The following is a 19,386-nucleotide window of genomic DNA, read 5'->3' on the forward strand; positions in this document are numbered from 1 at the left end:
GACCTCTGTGGGCTGTTCGCCTCGGCACTCAGGAGGCCACTGGGAGTTGAAGTGGACGAGGCAACAGTCACAGAAACATGTAGCCCTGCGCTTATTCTTTTATGTTCTTGAGAGGCCACGTTATGACCCTTGTTCTTTCCTAGATCTAATTAGTAGGAGGTGTATCTAAGAGTCCAGAACGTGGAACAAAATGTATGTACCCATGGAAACCTCACTTTCCTCTCCCCCTCCGCCCCCTAAGGAAGTTCACGCGGCTTCTTCCTGTGATGGCGGAGTGATCCCGGGACAGCTCCTAAGCGCTCCCTGAGACTTGTGCCTCTCTAAATGTCCCCAGCCTCAGTTCAATGCAGGAATCTAGGCTACCAATTATTATTATAACCTTTTAAGTTAAGGAGCTGAGCTGTGTTTGCCTTAGCACAGAGGAGGGGCAGCCTAAGAAGAGGTCATCCACATACTGCAAAAGGGTAGAGGCGACAAATCACACGTCTGCACATCAGCAGCAAGGGCTTCTCTGAATAAAGGAGTGGAGTCTCGGAACCTCTGGGGCAAGAAGGCCCAGGAGTATTGGGAGGCCATGTGGGTGTCCGGGTCCTCCCACATAAAGGCAAACAAATGCTGACAAGCCGGGTCAAGAGGGGTGGTGAAAAATGCATCTTTTAAATCGAGGACAGAGAAATGGGTAGTGGAGGGGGGAATGTGGGACAAAAGAGGATAGGGGTTGGGCACTACCAGGTGGATGGGGATAACAACGTTAATGAGGTGCAGGTGCAGGTCCTGGACCAAGCGATAAGTACCGTTTGGTTTCCTTACTGGTAAAATGGGAGTGTGGCCGGGAGAGTAGACCAGAGTAGTGAGGTTGTTAGGAGGTGCTCGTGTTACTGAAATGGGGAACTGAGACTGAGATGGGAAGACTGTGAGGTCCTTGAGTCATGTCCGAACTGGGCGATGGTGAGCAGCAATAACTGGTGGTGGTGGCCCATACTATTGGGTTAACATCGGGGAGCAATGAGGCCTTGAGGGCCGGTTCCTGCAGGTCGGGTGAAAGAAGGGGAAGGAGAAGGAGTAAGTTGTAAGGAAGCTCCTGGCTTATTTAAAATGTCCCTTCCCAACAGAGGGACCAGGCCCAAAGGGATTATAAGGAAGAGGTTGCATCCAGGGAGCAACACAAAAGGCCAGGACACTGGGGGCTGGCAGGCTTGCCATCAATACCCATGACCCAGATGGAGGAAGGACTGCCTATCCCTGAAAATGAGGGCGGGGCCGAATAGGTAGCCCCGTCCAGCGATGTGGGCACATCAGGAGAAGGGGACGCGAAGCTCCGGGTGGCTGAAATAGGGAGGAGGGCGAGTAGGGAGTGAGGAGAGATGCTCAGGTGGGTCAGAAATGGTAGACATGGGGGTGGGGGGTAGAAGCAGGAGGAAAGGAGGGATTTTCTCTAGCAAGAAGACTTGGGAAGGGGAACAGGAAATACATTGAGAGGGATGGAAAAGCAGAAAAGAAAAAGCTGAATGTATGGGACCTCAGGCTACTTCTCCGTCCTTCAGCAGAACTTCACTTAGATTGGTTAAAATATTGAAATCAAAAGTCCCTTGTTTGAACCACATAGACCTGCCACTTGACCATGGAAAAAAGATGAGGTGCTTTGGACAAATGTTGGCGTCAGCCCAGGTTAGCTAGGTTGCCCAGGAGGCACTCTAGCGGTGTCCGGGAGTCAATTTTAGAATTTTGATTACCCATGGATAATCTCCGGAGACCAGCAGTCAAGGCTAAAGGATCAGTGTCCCAGTTGTTTACTCTTGGTTACTCTTGAGGACTGGATGGTTGACAGGGACATCTCCACTGCCACCCTGGGTCAGACAGGAAGATGGAGGGCTATCTCTGACATGGCCATGCGTTTATGGACAGAGAGACTGACAGTGGGGTGGGGTGGGGGTGGGGGGTGTGGGGGGTTCACCAGAAATAGACACAGGTTGGGACTTACTGTCTGTGCTGCGGGACCGGAGTGCACCCAAGGATCTCTTGGGTGAGTTGGAAAGGAGGGCTCCCCGAAACTGCACTGGGCAGTTAAGAAGGAGAAGAAGTTTATTCTGTGCTCTAGGGCAAGATTCACAGGCCTGAGAGTGGGGCCAGTGAAGTCGCACCTCTCTGTGGTGAAGAGCAAGTTTTTAAGCTGGTCAGGAGGGCAGTCAAGAGGGAAGGGGCAGGAGCGGCCGCTGCAGGGGTTTAAGCTGTTGCCATTTAGGACATTCCGAGGTGGGGGGGTGTCTGGATTGTTCTGCCTGATACGGAGGAGATGGCTCACTGTCCTGGAGCCTTTTGAAGCTAGCTGTCTTGGTCCAATAAGAGCAGGTCAAGTGGTTCCTAATGTCCCTGACCTGCGCCAAAAAAAAAACCCCCACCAGCTGATCTACAGGAGAAAGGCAGATGGTTTTATTTATTATTATTATTATTTCCATAAAGAGTTACATTCTCAGAAACCCACTGGTGCAGTTTACACTGTCCTATAGGGCCACTTTGAGTTGGCATCGACTCAATGACATTGAGTTTGTTTTTTTATTCCCCCCCCAAATAATGTTGATAATAGGTATACCATATATATCAATGTTTAGATCTTTTAAAATGTAGAATTGGTGAAATATCCTAAATCATAGCAGAAAGATGATTATCAGGTAATTTGTAAATTAAATGTTCCATGTAATGGATTTTTATTTTCTTCATTAAATGATGGCCTGCATTCAGAAATGTGCAAAAAACATGTGTCCAGCTCAGTTCATTAAAAAAAAAATGAACAAAACTATGTGACTAGTTCTCAGAGGAAGAAACAATAGTAACAGAGCCCCAGCATTCCCTTCAACTTCCCTTCTGATAGCCACTCACTTAGCACAGTAGATTCATCTTGCCTATTTTCAAACTTTGTGTAGATCTTGAACCATAGAGTTTGTATCTTTGGGGGACTGGAGGATCTGCGTTCCTTTTGCTCGGTCACTTAGGTCTTATTGTTACAGCATGCACCCTTTCTTATTGCTATATAGTACCCCCTTGTTCCAACACAGCACCGCTTATCCATTTTCCCTGGAGCACATTCTGCTTTTCCAGTTAGGCTGTTATGGACTAGTGCGGTAGACAGTGTTGTATATTGCCTTTGCTTTGATCTATATGAGAGTAATTTTAAAAAGTGTTTTTCCTAGGGTTCCAGCTTGTACAGGCAGGAGTTTGTTCTAAATAAGACATGTTTAAACATGCCTCTGTGATTCATGGATGCCTGCAAACAGGTTTTCTCAGAAATTTCCTTAACTTAATCGTGGGAGGGTACTTCAAAATAGGTGCTGTCAAGGGAAAAAGCCATTCTGAGGCTAGTACTAAGTTTTTCACAAACTCACGTCAATAGCTTTTCAAATCATTGAAGCTTTGCAATGAGTTTACATTTTTTTTAAAAAAAGCAGTTTTTAGATGGATCAAGCACTTTAAGGAAGGCGTAGTGATTGTTTTACCTTGGATGCTAAAGGGGTAATTTTGATAGATTTTCTTGAAGGACACAGGATGGTCATGGAGGTTTATTATGAAAAATTTTAAGAAAATTGAAAATTGCATTGATGATAAAAAGGTCAGGAAAATTATACAGTGGAATTGCCCTCCTCTCTCAACTCAACAACACCTGCATCTCCCTGCTCATTTTTCAAGGGCAGCAAGGATTATCATATGAGAATTTTGATGGAAATTTTGACCTCTAGTACTCTATAGCCCTGATCTTGCCACTTCAGACTTCTTTTTATTCTCTAAGCTCAAAGAACAGTAAAAAGCGACACGATTCATATCCCCCGAGGCTGCCGAAACTGCCATTTGGGTGTGGTAGAAATTAGTGTCGAATTCTATGAGGAACAGTTAGAGAGATGGAAACATAACCTTCAGAAGTGTACAGACCTAGATGGAAGATACCTTGAGAAGTAATCGCTTCCTATTTTGAAATTTTTGTTTAGTTAAAGGTTCTGTAGACTTATGGCAATCCTTGTTGTATTTGTGCAGATGGATGTCCAGTTGCCACTGACTCCTCACAGCCCTGTGTCGCACAGGCGGTCCTGCAGCATCCACAGAGGTGTTGCTGCAACCACTGTGCCATTCCTTTCTGTTGAAGGTCTTCCTTGGTTTTGCTTGCCTTCTCCCCAGCGCCATGTCTTCCCCAGGAACCGTTCCCTCCTGATAACATGTCCAAATCATGTGAGGCAGAGATCCCCTTCTAATGAGTAATCTGGCTGCACTTCTTCCTTATCCGTCCAGCAGTCCACGGTATATTTGATATTCTTATTTTTTCAAAGGAATCCATTCGTCTTTGATCTTCCTCAAGGATTCTTTGCAATCCTGTGCTGCTCATCATCATCCAATTTTGCGGAGGTGATTGAAAATACCATATTTGGGTCAGGCACACTTTAATCTTCACGGTGGCTTTTCTTCTTCTTTTAACACTTTAAAAAGCATTTTGCAGCTGATTTGCTCAATGCAAGACATTTGTTGACTGCTGCTTCCATGGATTTCTGTTTTCTTTTCTCGTTTTATTGGGAGCTCTTATTATCGCTTCTCGGCCTTTTGACGAAGATCAAAGGTAGTATCTGTTCTTATCAGTTTATTGAGAGTTCTTATAGATATCATTCCACAGTTCAATCATTTCAAGTGGTATTATATAATTGCTACTACAGTTTCCAAATATTTTCTTTCTTCTTGAACTCCTTGATAATGGCTCCTTTTTGTCTCCTCCTTCCCCCACCATACCCTCCAGGAACCTTTATTTATTTAATTTCTATAAAAGATCTCCCCCCAACCAGATCTTATACAATCCAGTATATCCATTCACATGCAATTCTGTTGTTCCATTCCATCAAGTGGGGTTAAACAGTCATCACTACTATCAGCTCTCCATCCCCCCCCTTCCACTTCCCCATCTCTTCCCATGCCCTCAGGGAACCATTACTCCTGTTACTATTTCTGAAGGGTTATCTATCTTGACTTTCATGTACCAATCTTAAATATACAAAGGAACACGTGCAAATCTAACATTATTAATGAAGTAAAACAAATAAAAACCATAATAGTAAGGGGATGAAATATTAAAGAACTAGGGGGTAGTTATGGGGTTCATCAGTGCCATACTGCACCCTAGGGTATGAGGGAAAAAAAGAGAAGAGGAAAGAAGAAAAAGATATGTGTATGTATTCATTTATATATAAGCAAATGCAACAAAGAAGCAGATGGACTTTGGGGCTCTACTTATATCTTACCTCAGTTCAAGAATGGTTTGTTCTAATAATACGGCATTGTATGATACCTTCCTGACACAATCACTGAAGACAAATGGGTGCATAAGCAAATGTGAAGAAAGCTGATGGTGCCCAGCTATTAAACAAGTGGCCTGTATTAGTCTGGGTACTTTAGAGAAACAAATCCACAGAAACTCATGTATAAGAGAGAGTTTTATGTAAAGATTAAGTGTGCATCAAGAAAACGTCCCAACCCAGTGCTGCCCAAACCTACAAGTCCAACATTAACCCATATGTCCAACACCAGTCCACAAAGTCCTCCTCCATCTCACAAAGCAGACAACGATGCCGACTGCAGGAGGAAAGCCGAGTCAGTGAACATGTAAGCATCTCAGCGCTGGCAGAGGTCTCCACACGGCTGCTCCAGCACCCAGGGCTGCATTGGGGTAGGTCCATGTGGCTTCTCTTTGGGGATGTCTTGTAGGAAGTCAGTCTTGCAAGCTGGAGCAGGAAACTGCTAAGGCACCTGCACCCTGATACGACTATCACAAATCAAGAGACCTGAGAACTCGAAAGGCAGGGCTAACCGAGTCATTTATCCTTCCGCCCTTTAATTAATCCCACATGTGTTTATCGGCCAGGTTGGCACAATAAACTAACTCACGGCCATGTAGCAGGGAAGCAACAAAGCCCACATGGGAGAAGCACACCGACCTGTGTGATCATGAGTTGTTGGTGGGAAGAGCTATCAGAAGTTCAAAAACAAGTAGCCAAATTAATGTAAAGGAGCGTGTATGTAGTGGAGACCCCAAACCCACCTGTAAGATAATTGGACATTCCCTCATTGAAGAGCTTCCATGGATTTTGATTGTGGATCCAAGGAAAAGGAAATTTAAAAATAGCAATCTTTTCTCCAGTTTTCATAATGTTGCTTCTAGGTCCAGCTGTGAGGGGTGTTGCCTTCTTTATGTTGCAGGGTAATCTGTTCTGATGAACTTGATCTTTGTCACTAAGGACTTCAGGTTTTCTTCTCTGTCAGTAAGCAAGGTGACGGCATTTGCACACTGGAGGTTGTTGACAAGTCTGCCTTCCATCCCGAAGCTGCGTTTTTCTTCACATAGTACAGTTTCTCAGATTATTTTCTCAGCGTGTCGATTGAATAAGTGAGGTGAAAGGATACAGTCATGACTGACACACACCTTTCTTGATTTGCAACCACACAGTACCTTTGATCTTCTAAAATGACTGTTTCTTAGTCTATGTACAGGTTCTGCACGAGCACAACGAGGCTTTTTGGAATTCCCATTCATTGCAAAGTTTTTAATGGCTTGTTATGAGCAATACAGTCAGTTCCACACCATTTGCAAAGTCAATAAACCACAAACAAACATCTTTCTAGTTGCTTTTAGCCAAGCTCCATCTAAAATCAGCAGTGATATCCCTTGTTCTATGTCCTCTTCTGAATCCTGCACAGATGCCTGGCAGTTTCCTGTATATATGCTTCTACCACTGTTTTCGAGTTATCTTTAGCAAAATTTTATGTGTGTGTAACATTAATGATATCATTTGATAGCTTCCATATCCTGCTGGGTCACCTTTCTTTGGAATGGGCACAAATGTAGATCTCTTCTTGTTGGTTGGTCAGGTAAATATTTTCTAACTTGCTTGGCATCCAGCCATGTATCTGTTTGTTGAAATATCTCAATTACTATTGCATCAGTTTCTGGAACTAGTTTTTTGCCAATACCTTTAGTGCCACTTATACTTCTGTTTTTAGTACTATCATTTCTTGATAATATACTCCCTCCTGAAATAGTTGAATGTTGAGCAATTATTATTTTTGTACATGTGTGAAATGTTTTAGCAGAAGTTTACTATTTTAAACCATTTTTACATATAATTCATGTACAATACAATTCAGTGGTTTAAATGTATTAAAAAGAATTGCGTAATCATCACTACAATCAATTTTAGAACATTTTCTAAATGTTCTTAATAGGTACATTCCTGTACCTTTTATTACACCACCCCCACCTTCTTCTGTCCATTACCCTCCACAGCCCTAAGGAACTATCAATCTAGTTACTGTCTCTTTGGATTTACTTATCCTGGATTTCTTATAGAGAAAATCATACAAAAATCCCAACAACAACCCACAATAAAAAACAGGAAAAAACCCAATCCAAGAGAAAGCACAAGATAATAGAAACTAGACCAGATTAAAAATAGGTTGAAAGGGAAAACAAAAGCAATATATTAAATTTACCCTAATTATATCACAACAATCCATTTTCCAATGCACTGTGTCGGAGGGCAAGGCCGTTCATATCCCTGTTAGTGGTTGAAGGGATTCAGTGGAGGCGTATTTGCATGGGGACTCTGCACATGGGTTTGGGACTTTCATCATCCTTCTGCAAACTTGGGTGTGAGCAATTATTTTTGGTTCTGTTACTCGATATATTTCTTCTGTGTATTCATTGATCCTTTCTACTTTGTTCAGTATTTTTCTCCTAGAATGGTTCAGTTGTGCAATTTGAGGCATGAAATGGTTTTCTTTGAGCTTCAGAAACGCCGAACATGCTTTTCTCCCTCCTGATGTCCTAACGCAAGGCATTGCCATGTCATTGAAACCTGCTCTCTGCACAAAATCTTTTGTTTAGCAATTTTATACCATTGATCCTTCCATTTGCTTTAGTTTCCCTATCTTTAAAATAAAAAAAAATCATTTTATTGGGGCTCTTATAGCTCTTATAACCATCCATACATCAACTGTATCAAGCATATTTGTACATATATTGCCATCATCATTTTCAAAGTATTTTCTTTCTGTTTGCTCCCTTGGTATCAGCTCCTCTTTTCCCCACCTCACTGCCCCACCCTCCCACTCTCGTGGACCCCTGATAAATGATAAATTCTTCTTATTTTCATATTTTACACCAGGCTTTATCTTCCTTCACCCACATTACTATTGTTTGTCCCCCTGGGGAGTGGGGAGGGATGGTTTATCTATCTTAGGGAGCACTTTTCAGAGTCTTCTAACATTAGCTTTCATCTTTTCTTCCCTTTTAATCTTTTTAATGGTGTTTTGCTTTCTTCATGGATGACATGCTTGATGTCTCCCCATAGCCCATCTTGGTTATTTGTTTTCAATGCAGTGAATTTATTCTTGACATTATCTCTAAATTCAGATGGACTATATTCAAAATCATACCTTGGCTCTCCTGAACTTCTTTTAGTTTTCTTTATTTTCAACTTGAACTTTCATGTGAACAATTGATGGTGTTTTCTACAGTTGGCCTTGGCCTTGTTCTGATTGATGATATTGACTTTTTCCATCATCTTTTCAACAGATGTAGTGAGTTTGATTCCTGAATATTCCATCCAGTGAGATCCACGTGGATAGTCACTGTTGATGTTGAAAAATTGTATTTTTAATGAATAAGTTTCAGTCTTGCAAAATTGTATCATGCTAACTCCGGTCATTTGTATCCCCAAGGCCATCTTTTCCAAGGGCATAGGATGATTAATAACAAAAGAGCGATAAAGTGGTACCATGTAACACTAACCAAAGAAGCTGATGGAGTTCTAGTAAAAGCAGAGTAGATTTTAAACCACAAAGTATTATAAGGGGTAATGGAGGACATTTTATAATGAATAAGTGTCAAGCCATCGGGAAATCTTATTATCTTTCCATTTCACTTTTCCTGGAACTAGTTAAAGCCATTTCTCTTAACCATTCTAAAAACATATTTCATATATAAAGCAAAAATTATCATTATATAAAATGCATCGATGCACTATGCATATACAGAAAAGTATGCCTATGAAGAGTACATGCAGCTTGGTGAGTTATTGCCAAATGAGCTTACCTGTTTACTTAAGACGTACAACATTATCATCTCCTCAGAAGACCCTCCCGTGACCTCTCTCAATTACTCTTCCTGGCCTCTTCACCAGAGGTCAACTATTTTGACTCCTCATACCAGATAACTTAGCCTGATTTTCAACTACATAATAAAATAGAATCATCACGGGTCCCTGATGGTGCTGAGGGACTGCTAACCTCTAGGTTGGCAGTTCAAACCCTCTAGACGTTCTGAGGGAGGAAGATGAGGCTATTTGCTCCCGTAAAGATGTACAGTCGGGTTGCTTTGAGCCAGATTGCCTTGATGACAGTGGGTTTGGTTTTGTTAATATGGGATTATCTGTATTTTTTTGTTGTTGTTCTTTGGCTAATATTACATTTGTGCTATTTGTTTTAAAATATATTCTGCGAATAACTTACTATTATTATCTTGTCTTTTCAGATAATTTAGAGAACAATTATGACAGCTTACGTGTGCTAAATGTTGAAAGAAATGAAAATGTTATTTATACTTATAAGGTATGCTTATATTCTTTTTAACATAATTCTATGCAATATATTATGTAGGTATAATGCATAAGGCTTGTCCTTTGACTTTTAGTGAGTGATTTTGTTGTTTTTGGGGTGAGATTTAATATGGCGATTGGAAATTTGTGTTTACAAATAGTCCTATTTCTGTTCAATAAAAGAATATTGAATGTGCATAATATCTCACACAATGTCCACATTTTTTTAATGTGCAAGTAAAAAAATTCCATTTCCTAGAAGAAAATGCTAAGTAAAATATTTTAAACCTAAATTGTTACGTTAAATTATTAGCTTTGAAAAACTTAAATATGATTATTTTTTAAACTTAAATATGATTATTCATTCACAAAATCAGACTGACTAAAGTTATGTTGGCATTTCTGTGGCACTGTTACTTAACAAGGTGCCTTTAAAAAGTTAAATGTTCTCAGGAAAAACTTTAACCTTACTGGATTTGGGAAACATGAAAGAATGATTTCAGTGTTCAGTTGCCGTGCTAAATTGTATCACTCTACTTTCTTGATTAAAAAAAAACAAACTACTGTTTTCAATCATTTATCTAAGGGCATTTAAGGAATTGTATAACATAGAAGTTCTACTTCTAAGAATAACCTGGCCGTGTTCTAACCACTCCCAATGCCTATACTATATCTTTTCTTAAGGTATAAATGGAAGTACAAAAAGACTAGCCTTTGGAAACATGGGGAATCCAGGAAGATAAAACCTTTAGGACCAATAATGGGAGTAGTGATTCCAGGAGGGCAAGGAAAGGTGGGGGGAGAAAGGAAGAACCAATCACAGTGATCTACCTATAACCCCCTCCCTGGGGGATGGACAACAGAGAAGTGGATGAAGGGAGACATTGTTCAGTGTAAGACATGAAAAATAATAATACGGTAATTTATAAATTATCAAGGGTTTGTGAGGGAGGAGGGGCTGGGAGGGAGGGGAAAATGAGGAGCTGATACCAACAGCTCAAGTAGAAAGAAAATGTTTGGAAAATGATGATGGCAACAGATGTACAAATGTACTTGATACAATGGATGGATGCGTGGATTGTGACAAGAGTTGTAGAGGCCCTAATAAAGTGATTTTTTTTTTAAAAAAGGTTAGTTTTTTCCCAATGCTATGTTTGGAGCTGAGAGTCCATAATAGGTTCTGTTCCTTTCTGATATGCAGAGCAGGCCACCTCTAGAGTGCTGTTGTTAACATGGGTTGTATTATTGATTGCAATAATAAAATAATAATAACAGTATAATAGTAACATTCTAACTTTCTAAGTAATGACATTTAATGAGTGTTTGGTTAAATTTTTTCTTTCAGGATAAGGGAAATACCTTCTTTGGAGTCTATGATTGCCAAACCAGACAAAATGAGGTAAAGATGCAATAAAACCCCATAGATTACTCATTAGTTACTTCCATAGATTACTCATTAGTTACTTCCATAGATTACTCATTAGTTACTTCCATAGATTACTCATTAGTTACTTCCATAGATTACTCATTAGTTACTTCCATAGATTACTCATTAGTTACTTCCATAGATTACTCATTAGTTACTTCCATAGATTACTCATTAGTTACTTCCATAGATTACTCATTAGTTACTTCCATAGATTACTCATCAGTTACTTCCATAGATTACTCATCAGTTACTTCCATAGATTACTCATCAGTTACTTCCATAGATTACTCATTAGTTACTTCCATAGATTACTCATTAGTTACTCCCATAGATTACTCATCAGTTACTTCCATAGATTACTCATCAGTTACTTCCATAGATTACTCATCAGTTACTTCCATAGATTACTCATCAGTTACTTCCATAGATTACTCATCAGTTACTTCCATAGATTACTCATCAGTTACTTCCATAGATTACTCATCAGTTACTTCCATAGATTACTCATCAGTTACTTCCATAGATTACTCATTAGTTACTTCCATAGATTACTCATTAGTTACTTCCATAGATTACTCATCAGTTACTTCCATAGATTACTCATTAGTTACTTCCATAGATTACTCATCAGTTACTTCCATAGATTACTCATCAGTTACTTCCATAGATTACTCATCAGTTACTTCCATAGATTACTCATCAGTTACTTCCATAGATTACTCATCAGTTACTCCCATAGATTACTCATCAGTTACTCCCATAGATTACTCATCAGTTACTCCCATAGATTACTCATCAGTTACTTCCATAGATTACTCATCAGTTACTTCCATAGATTACTCATCAGTTACTTCCATAGATTACTCATCAGTTACTTCCATAGATTACTCATCAGTTACTTCCATAGATTACTCATCAGTTACTTCCATAGATTACTCATCAGTTACTTCCATAGATTACTCATTAGTTACTTCCATAGATTACTCATTAGTTACTTCCATAGATTACTCATCAGTTACTTCCATAGATTACTCATCAGTTACTTCCATAGATTACTCATTAGTTACTTCCATAGATTACTCATTAGTTACTCCCATAGATTACTCATTAGTTACTCCCATAGATTACTCATTAGTTACTCCCATAGATTACTCATTAGTTACTCCCATAGATTACTCATTAGTTACTTCCATAGATTACTCATTAGTTACTCCCATAGATTACTCATTAGTTACTTGGTTGCTTTTAGATCATTCTTCCTTTTTAAAAACAATTTAATAAATCATTTTATTGAGAGCTCTTACAGCTCTTATAACAATCATACATCACTTGTATCAAGCACATTTGTACATTTGTTACCATCAACGTTTCTAAAACATTTTCTTTCTACTTGAGCCCTTGATATCAGCTCCTCTTTCTTTCCCTCCTTCTCCTACCCTCTCACCCTCGTGAACCCGTGATAATTTATAAATTATTTTAATTTTCATATTTCACATCGCCCACTTTCTCCCTTCACCCTCGTTTTTGTTTTTATTCTCCTAGTGTGTGGGTGGGGTGGGGTGGGGTGGTGTGTGTGTGTGTGTGTGTGTGTTGAACATTGATCATTGTGATCTCCCCTTTTCTCCCCCTTCTCCCCTGACCTTCCCCCTACCTTCATGGTATCCCTACTCTCATTACTGGTCTTGAGGGGTTTATCTATCCTGAATTCTGTGTGTCAAGAGCTCTTATCTGGACCAGTCTAGTCAGATTTGTAAGGTAGCACTGAGGTCATGTTAGGTGTGGGGGGTGGGGGGGGTGGAAGCACTAAAGAATTAAAGGACTATTGTGTGTTTTGTCAGTGCTATGCTGTCCCCTGGCTGGCTCGTCCCTTCCTTGTGACCCTTCTGTGAGGGGATGTCCAATGCTCTACAGATGCTCTTTGGATCGCCATTCCTACCCCCTTGTTCACATCAGAATGGTTGTTTGTTTTGGGTTTCTGGTGCTTAATATCTGATCCCTTTGACACCTCACGATCACACAGGCTGGTGTGCTTCTTCCATGTGGGCTTTGTTGCTTCCCTGCTAGATTGCTGCTTGTTTATCTTAAAGCAGTGTACACCCTCTGGTCTAGCCAGATTTGTAAGGAAGAATTGCGGTTATGATAGTGGGGGAGAGGAAGCATTAAAGAACTAGAAGAAAGTTGAATGGTTCATCAGTGCTATACTGCACCCTGTCTTGCCACCTTCCTGCGAGCCTTCCATAAGGGGATGTCCAGTTGCCTACAGATGGGCTTTGGGTCCCCAGTCCTCACTCCCCCTCATTCACAATGATAAGATTTGTTGTTCTTTGATGCCTGATACCTGAACCTATCAACACCTCACACAGGCTGGTGTGCTTCTTCCATGTGTGCTTTGTTGTTTCTGAGCTAGATGGTCGCTTGTTTACCTTCAAGCCTTTAAGAACCCAGATGCCATATCTTGTAATAGCCGGGCACCATCAGCTTTCTTCACCACATTTGCATATGCACCCATTTTGTCTTCTGCGATCGTGTTGGAAAGATGAGCATCACAGAATGCCCGGTTATTAGAACAAAGTGCTCTTGCATTGAGGGAGGACTTGAGTAGAGGCCCAAAGTCTGTCTTACGCAGACCGTTGTCATTGTACAGAACAGTAGGTATGCACTAAGCTGGTTGAATACTAATAATGAGTGGACTTTGCTGGGAAGTGGAGACAAACTCTATTTCCCACTGGGGTTGGTGATATGTGAAGTAAGGTCTGGAATGACTTGGCTTGGAGCATAGAACCTGTTTGGCTTCTGTAGGGAGACAGAAAGTGGATTTGACCTAGAAAGCTGAGTAATAGGGAATTCTGTGAATCAAGCAAAATTTGAAGCCATACACTCATATCATATACTAAGAGACACCAATAGTCTTTGAACATAAGCTAGTTTGGGGCAGAATTTTTATTGCTTAAAAACCAAAAAATTCTGACACTTGAATACCTTTTGTTTTGGAAATTTCACTTTGAAGCTTTGAGACTACAAAATACCTGTAGAAGTTCACAAAGATGAATATAAAGGAAGGTTCATTGAATTATTGCAGTATCCCAAATAAGAAGCTGTCCAAATGCTTATCAGTGAATGTTTTTTGAAATTCATATATTCATTAAGAAGCAAAGCTATAAATAGAGGTATAAGCATAGGTGTGCACTTATGTGAATACATTAATTCATAAAAATTGGGGTATTGGCCTATGTACTTATATCTATATGGCAATACACTGAGGTAGTGGATGGTCTTAGGGCCTCTGCTCAAGCCCTCCCTCAACACAAGAACATTTTATTCTAACAACCTGACATTCTGTGATGCTCACACTCCCAGCACGATCACTGAAGACAAAATGGGTGCATAAGCAAATATGGTGAAGAAAGAGGATGGTGCCCTACTATTACAAAATATAGCATCTGGGGTCTTAAAGGCTTGTAATTAAACAAGTGGCCATCTAGCAGGGAAGCAACAAAGCCCAGATGGAAGAACCACACCACCCTGTGTGGTCATGAGGTGTTGACAGGATTGGGTAACCGGCATCAGAAGACCCCAAACAAAAAACAAATTGTTGAGGATGAGTGGGTACAGTCAGAGCAGGACCCCAAGCCCATGTGTAGACAATAGGACATCCCCTCACAGAAGGGTCACAAGAAAGGGATGAGTCAACCAGGGCGCAGTATAGCACTGATGAAACGTACAATATTTCTGTTTCCACTATCATGACCCCAATCCTGCCTTTCACTTCAGGCTAAACTAGAGCATGTACACAGGTACAGATAAGATATAAGAGCTTAGTGTTCATGAGGGAGGGGGTAGTGGGGAGGGAGGGGGAAAATGAGGAGCCAATATTAAGGGCTCAAGTCAAAGGCAAATGTTTTGAGAATGATGATGGCAATAGATGTACATATGTGCTTGATACAATGGATGTATGTATGGATTGTGATGACAAGTGTACGAGCTCCCAATAAAATGATTTTTAAAAAGGGGAGATGTCGGACAGTGCAAGACCTGGAAAAATAATAATAATTTATAAATTATCAAGGGTTCATGAGGGAGGGAAGGAGGGGAAAGAATGAAGAGCTGATACCAAGGGCTCAAGTAGTGAGAAAATGTTTTAAAAATAATGATGGCAACAGATGTACAAATGTGCTTGACACAATGGATGTATGTATGGATTGTGATAAGAGTTGTATGAGCTGCCAATAAAATGATATTTAAAAAAGAGAGATAAGAGCTCACAACACACTGAATCCAGGAACAGGAATGGGAGTGGCAATACCAGGAGGGTAGGGGGAAGGTGGGGAGAGGAGGGGAGGAAGGAAGAACTGATCCCAATAATCGACACAAAACCCTAACTTCCCCCTCCCCCAGGGGGACAAACAATAGAAACCGTGGGGGAAGGGAGACCACGGTCAGTGTAAGATATGAAAATAATAATTTATAATTTATCAAGGGGTTACGAGTGGGGGAAGGGAAAATGAGGAACTGATATCAAGGGCTCAATAGAAAATAAATATTTAGAAATTAATGATGTGAACATATGTACACATGTACTTGATACAATTGATGTAAGAATTGTTACAAGAGCTGTAAAAGCCCCTAATAAAATGATCTTTTAATAACAGAAATAATTTTCTTTGAAAAATTTTTATTATCTTTCCATTCCATTTTTTTCATGAACTTTTTGCAGCTCCCTTACATTACTGTTATAGGAGGTGCATTGTTATAATGCAAAAGGCAAGTTGCTAGAAAAATACCCTCCATATATGTTGAAAGCATTTGCAAAAAACCCTATGCTCTGTATGTGAATATACATACATGAGGGAGTACACTCAATAAACACCAGAATTTTTTTCAAAGCTAAGTATTTACATTATTTTTACAAAACTATCTGTGATTCCATTCTTGGAAACATGTTTCAAATTCATCTGTTTGGATGACTGACAGCACCTCCCTCGTTTTTATCTTCACCTCTTCTATGTCATCAAATCTCTGTCCTTTCATGTGCCTCTGCATCTGTGGAAACAAAAACAAGTCGCGCTGAGGGAGGTCAGGTGAGTCAGGTGTGTGGAGCAAGAGAGGCATGCTGGTTTTTGTCAGAAACTGGGCGCACTGAGATGGCTGCGTGAACAGGCACATTGTCCTGGTGGCAGAACCAGTCCCCCATTTGCCACAAATCAGGCCTCTTTCGTCTCACACTGTTATACAATCTTTTCAGAACCTCTAGATCAGTGGTTCTCAACCTTCCTAATGCTGAGACCTTTTAATACAGTTCCTCATGTTATGGTGACTCCCCCATCCATAAAATTATTTTCATTACTACTTCATAACTAATTTTGCTACTGTTATGAATCAGGTGACCCCTGTGAAAGGATCATTTGACCCCCAAAGGGGTCGAGAGCCACAGGTTGAGAACTACTGCTCTAGATAGAAAGCTTGATGAACAGTCTGACCTGGTGGAACATATTCCAAATGCACTCTCGCCCTCACTTCAAGAACAACATATGAGCATCAGGTTTTTTTTTCGGGGCCCCCTTGAATATCAAAATCAGAAAACTTCAGAGGGCTTCAGAACACATTAGAAAGCACACTATAGGACACATCTATAATTATATTTCCTTTGCGAAGGGGCTTGGGATTGGGTGCGCATATTGGACGAGTTGATATTTTTATTTGGTAATGTTTGCATCTTTTAAACAGTGAGACTGTTTATTTAACAATTAAAAGGACAAAGCATTTAAAATTCTGATTATATCTCTGTGATTCTTCTTGCCTATAAATTGGAATCCCTCAGAGCAAAGGAAACCAAAACCTCTCTGCCTTCACATTTACTCCAAGGCCACTCTCTTGGCTGTCTCAACCCCGTTCACCTGCTCTGACCACAAGATTTTAGTGTGCCTTCAGCGTTTGCCCAGTCTACAGGCGCTAACTACTTTCTTAATACACCTACTCTTCGATGTTTCCCTAGCTTCTCTCCTGTGCCCTCGCATGCGTCAGCGTTTCTTTTTCATCCTCTACGAGTTTGCCTAACGCAACTGTGCTTGTCTCCAGTTCCGCAGTCTGTACATCGCATCCTCCTTCTGAATGACCCCGCGCATGCTCTCTGCTACTCAGTGAAGGGGCGTCTTGCGACAGTTAGGGATTGTCAAAATAGCAACTAGAAAATTAAAAAATAGAAAAGGAAAGATTAAATGAAGGTAAAGAACTACTTTTACCAGTCTTCTGAATCAGAATCCTGCAGCAGATGTACTGTGACAGTCTCTAAGACATCACAAATATGTTATAGACAGCAGTGTGATTTACTGAGCACTTTTACTGCCTCACTAATTATAGGAACTAATGTTTGAGTGGGTTTTATGTGTGACAGATAATGTACTAAATGCTCCAGATGGGTCATCTCACGTGATCTGCTGTGAGACAGGCATTGCTCTTCCTATTTTACTGAAGGGAAGGTAGAGGGGTTGAATAATTTGTCCAAGGTCAACACAGCTGTGAGTGGCAGAGTCAGGATTTGAATGTGGGTCTAGTTTGGCTCCAAGATCCGTGCTGTCATCCTCTAGGATCTGTTCCTTCCTGGCTAAATTTCAATGCCAAACACAACCGATCTAAACAGACTTTATTCTTCATACCAAATCAAACAAGCCAACAAACAAAAAACACTAGAAATTCTCAATGTGGATAAACTAATTTTTGGTGACTTTTAAATAAAATGTTTAGCCACAATAATCTTTGGTAGAGAACTAAATGAGTATTTATACTCATATAATTGTTATCTGATGTGAAACGCTGTATTTTTTTTTAATCTCTTTTCTTCCCTTTTAAACAGCTTCTGTATTCCTTTGAGACCAACTTACAAGTTGTCAGCTGCTCTGTCAACAGAGAGAGAACTTTGCTTGGTAAGCTAAACACTTCCATTGCTTCATGTCGAGAACTCAACTTTACATTTGAAAGTTTTAAATTTTAAAGTTAAGAACTAAATTTTAAAGCGTCTCAAAATATAAGGGGGTTTCAAAAAGTTTGGAATTTTCCTATCATCTTTTAATTACATTTATTATTATTATTATCATTTTTAAGCAGGCATTTAAATTCCATAACAGCCAACTTCTACTCTTGCATCCACAAGTACTTCCTGGCTGACTGGGCACCCAACTTAGGGCATGCCCGTACCTCCTGCCTGGCACCCCCCCCTTGCCCCATCTATCCCAAGCTTCCCCATCCTCCAAGCCCACCTGAGTTATCTCTTTTTCATAAAGTCTCACTGACTGCTCCTGCCCACATCCATAGCCCCTCTTCCCAAACAAATGAACATGAGCCGGCTGTACTATCTGTTTCTTTAATGTCCCCCGGTTGGAAGGGACATAATTATATTTCTCCATGAGCATCTGGAAGCACCCTCATATTGAATTCTTGCAATTGTAGATTATTCTGTAATGATATTTTGGGGGATGACGATGTTCTTGGGGAATTAGGTTTGAAATAAAGGATCCATAGGGTACAGCTGCTAAGATGGGTGCTTGATGTTTTGCCTTAATCATTCGCTGACAATTTCTTTTGAACCTTTATTTATTTCAGGTCTAAAATGGTGAACTATAATGAGTCACCCAATAGATCAGTTGCTAATGGATGTTTTCTTTGTTTTCCACTAGCTGTAAGTTTAGTTCAGTCTACTGAAGAAGGACGAAGGAATGAGCTTCAACCAGGTAACGACGTGGCACTTTCTAGTGCCTCTTGGCAGATAGAGATTCATTGGACTATTCAGCCAAATTTGATGCCTCGTTAGAAATGGCCTTATCTGGCAATGAGAAGGCAATGAGGTTATGGCAAGTGTGAACAAGCCTTCTTTTTTTAAAAAGTAAACAGGAAATTGCAGAGAATAATATACCATGGATTTTTTCTTTACTTTTTTTTCATTCCCGGATTTTAAAAAAAGTTTTATTGGTACTTCCTATCATACAATCCATTAGTTCAATCATACCAATATTTTTCTTCTGTATGCTTAACTACCTCCTGCATTGTGAATAGTCCTCTAATCCCTCACTTTCAAGTCAGTCCCTCCTCCTAGTGGCCCTAGGGGACAGAGTAGAACTGCTCCGGAGGGTTTCCAGGGCTGTGGTCTCTGATGGAGCAGACTCCCTCATCGTTCTCCCAGGGAGTGGCTGGTGGGTTCGAACCTCTGACCTTTCTGTTTGCAGTCAAGTACGTTAACCAGTGAGCGATCAGAGGTCCTTTTCCAGCTAAGATTAAATAAAAATGAATTTAATATTATCAAGGACCACTGCATATTTTATTACCTATGTGATGCCTTTTTCAGGG

General features: G+C 40.3%; 1 protein-coding gene and 1 pseudogene across 2 annotated transcripts in view; both read left to right on the forward strand.

Moving 5' to 3' along the window:
* Positions 1-19,386, forward strand: part of GSAP (gamma-secretase activating protein) — a 116,188-nt gene that overhangs the window by 10,508 nt on the left and 86,294 nt on the right. For both annotated transcript variants that reach the window (XM_075558500.1, XM_075558501.1), the window contains exons 2-5: positions 9,557-9,633; positions 10,966-11,019; positions 17,900-17,969; positions 18,720-18,773. In XM_075558500.1, the coding sequence (XP_075414615.1) occupies positions 9,557-9,633; positions 10,966-11,019; positions 17,900-17,969; positions 18,720-18,773 (255 nt within the window). The remainder of the gene's footprint in view (positions 1-9,556; positions 9,634-10,965; positions 11,020-17,899; positions 17,970-18,719; positions 18,774-19,386) is intronic.
* LOC142457450 (U2 spliceosomal RNA) lies at positions 4,566-4,677 on the forward strand (annotated as a pseudogene).

The sequence above is a fragment of the Tenrec ecaudatus genome, chromosome 9, assembly GCF_050624435.1.
Source record: "Tenrec ecaudatus isolate mTenEca1 chromosome 9, mTenEca1.hap1, whole genome shotgun sequence".
In the NCBI taxonomy this organism is placed as follows: Eukaryota; Metazoa; Chordata; class Mammalia; order Afrosoricida; family Tenrecidae; genus Tenrec; species Tenrec ecaudatus.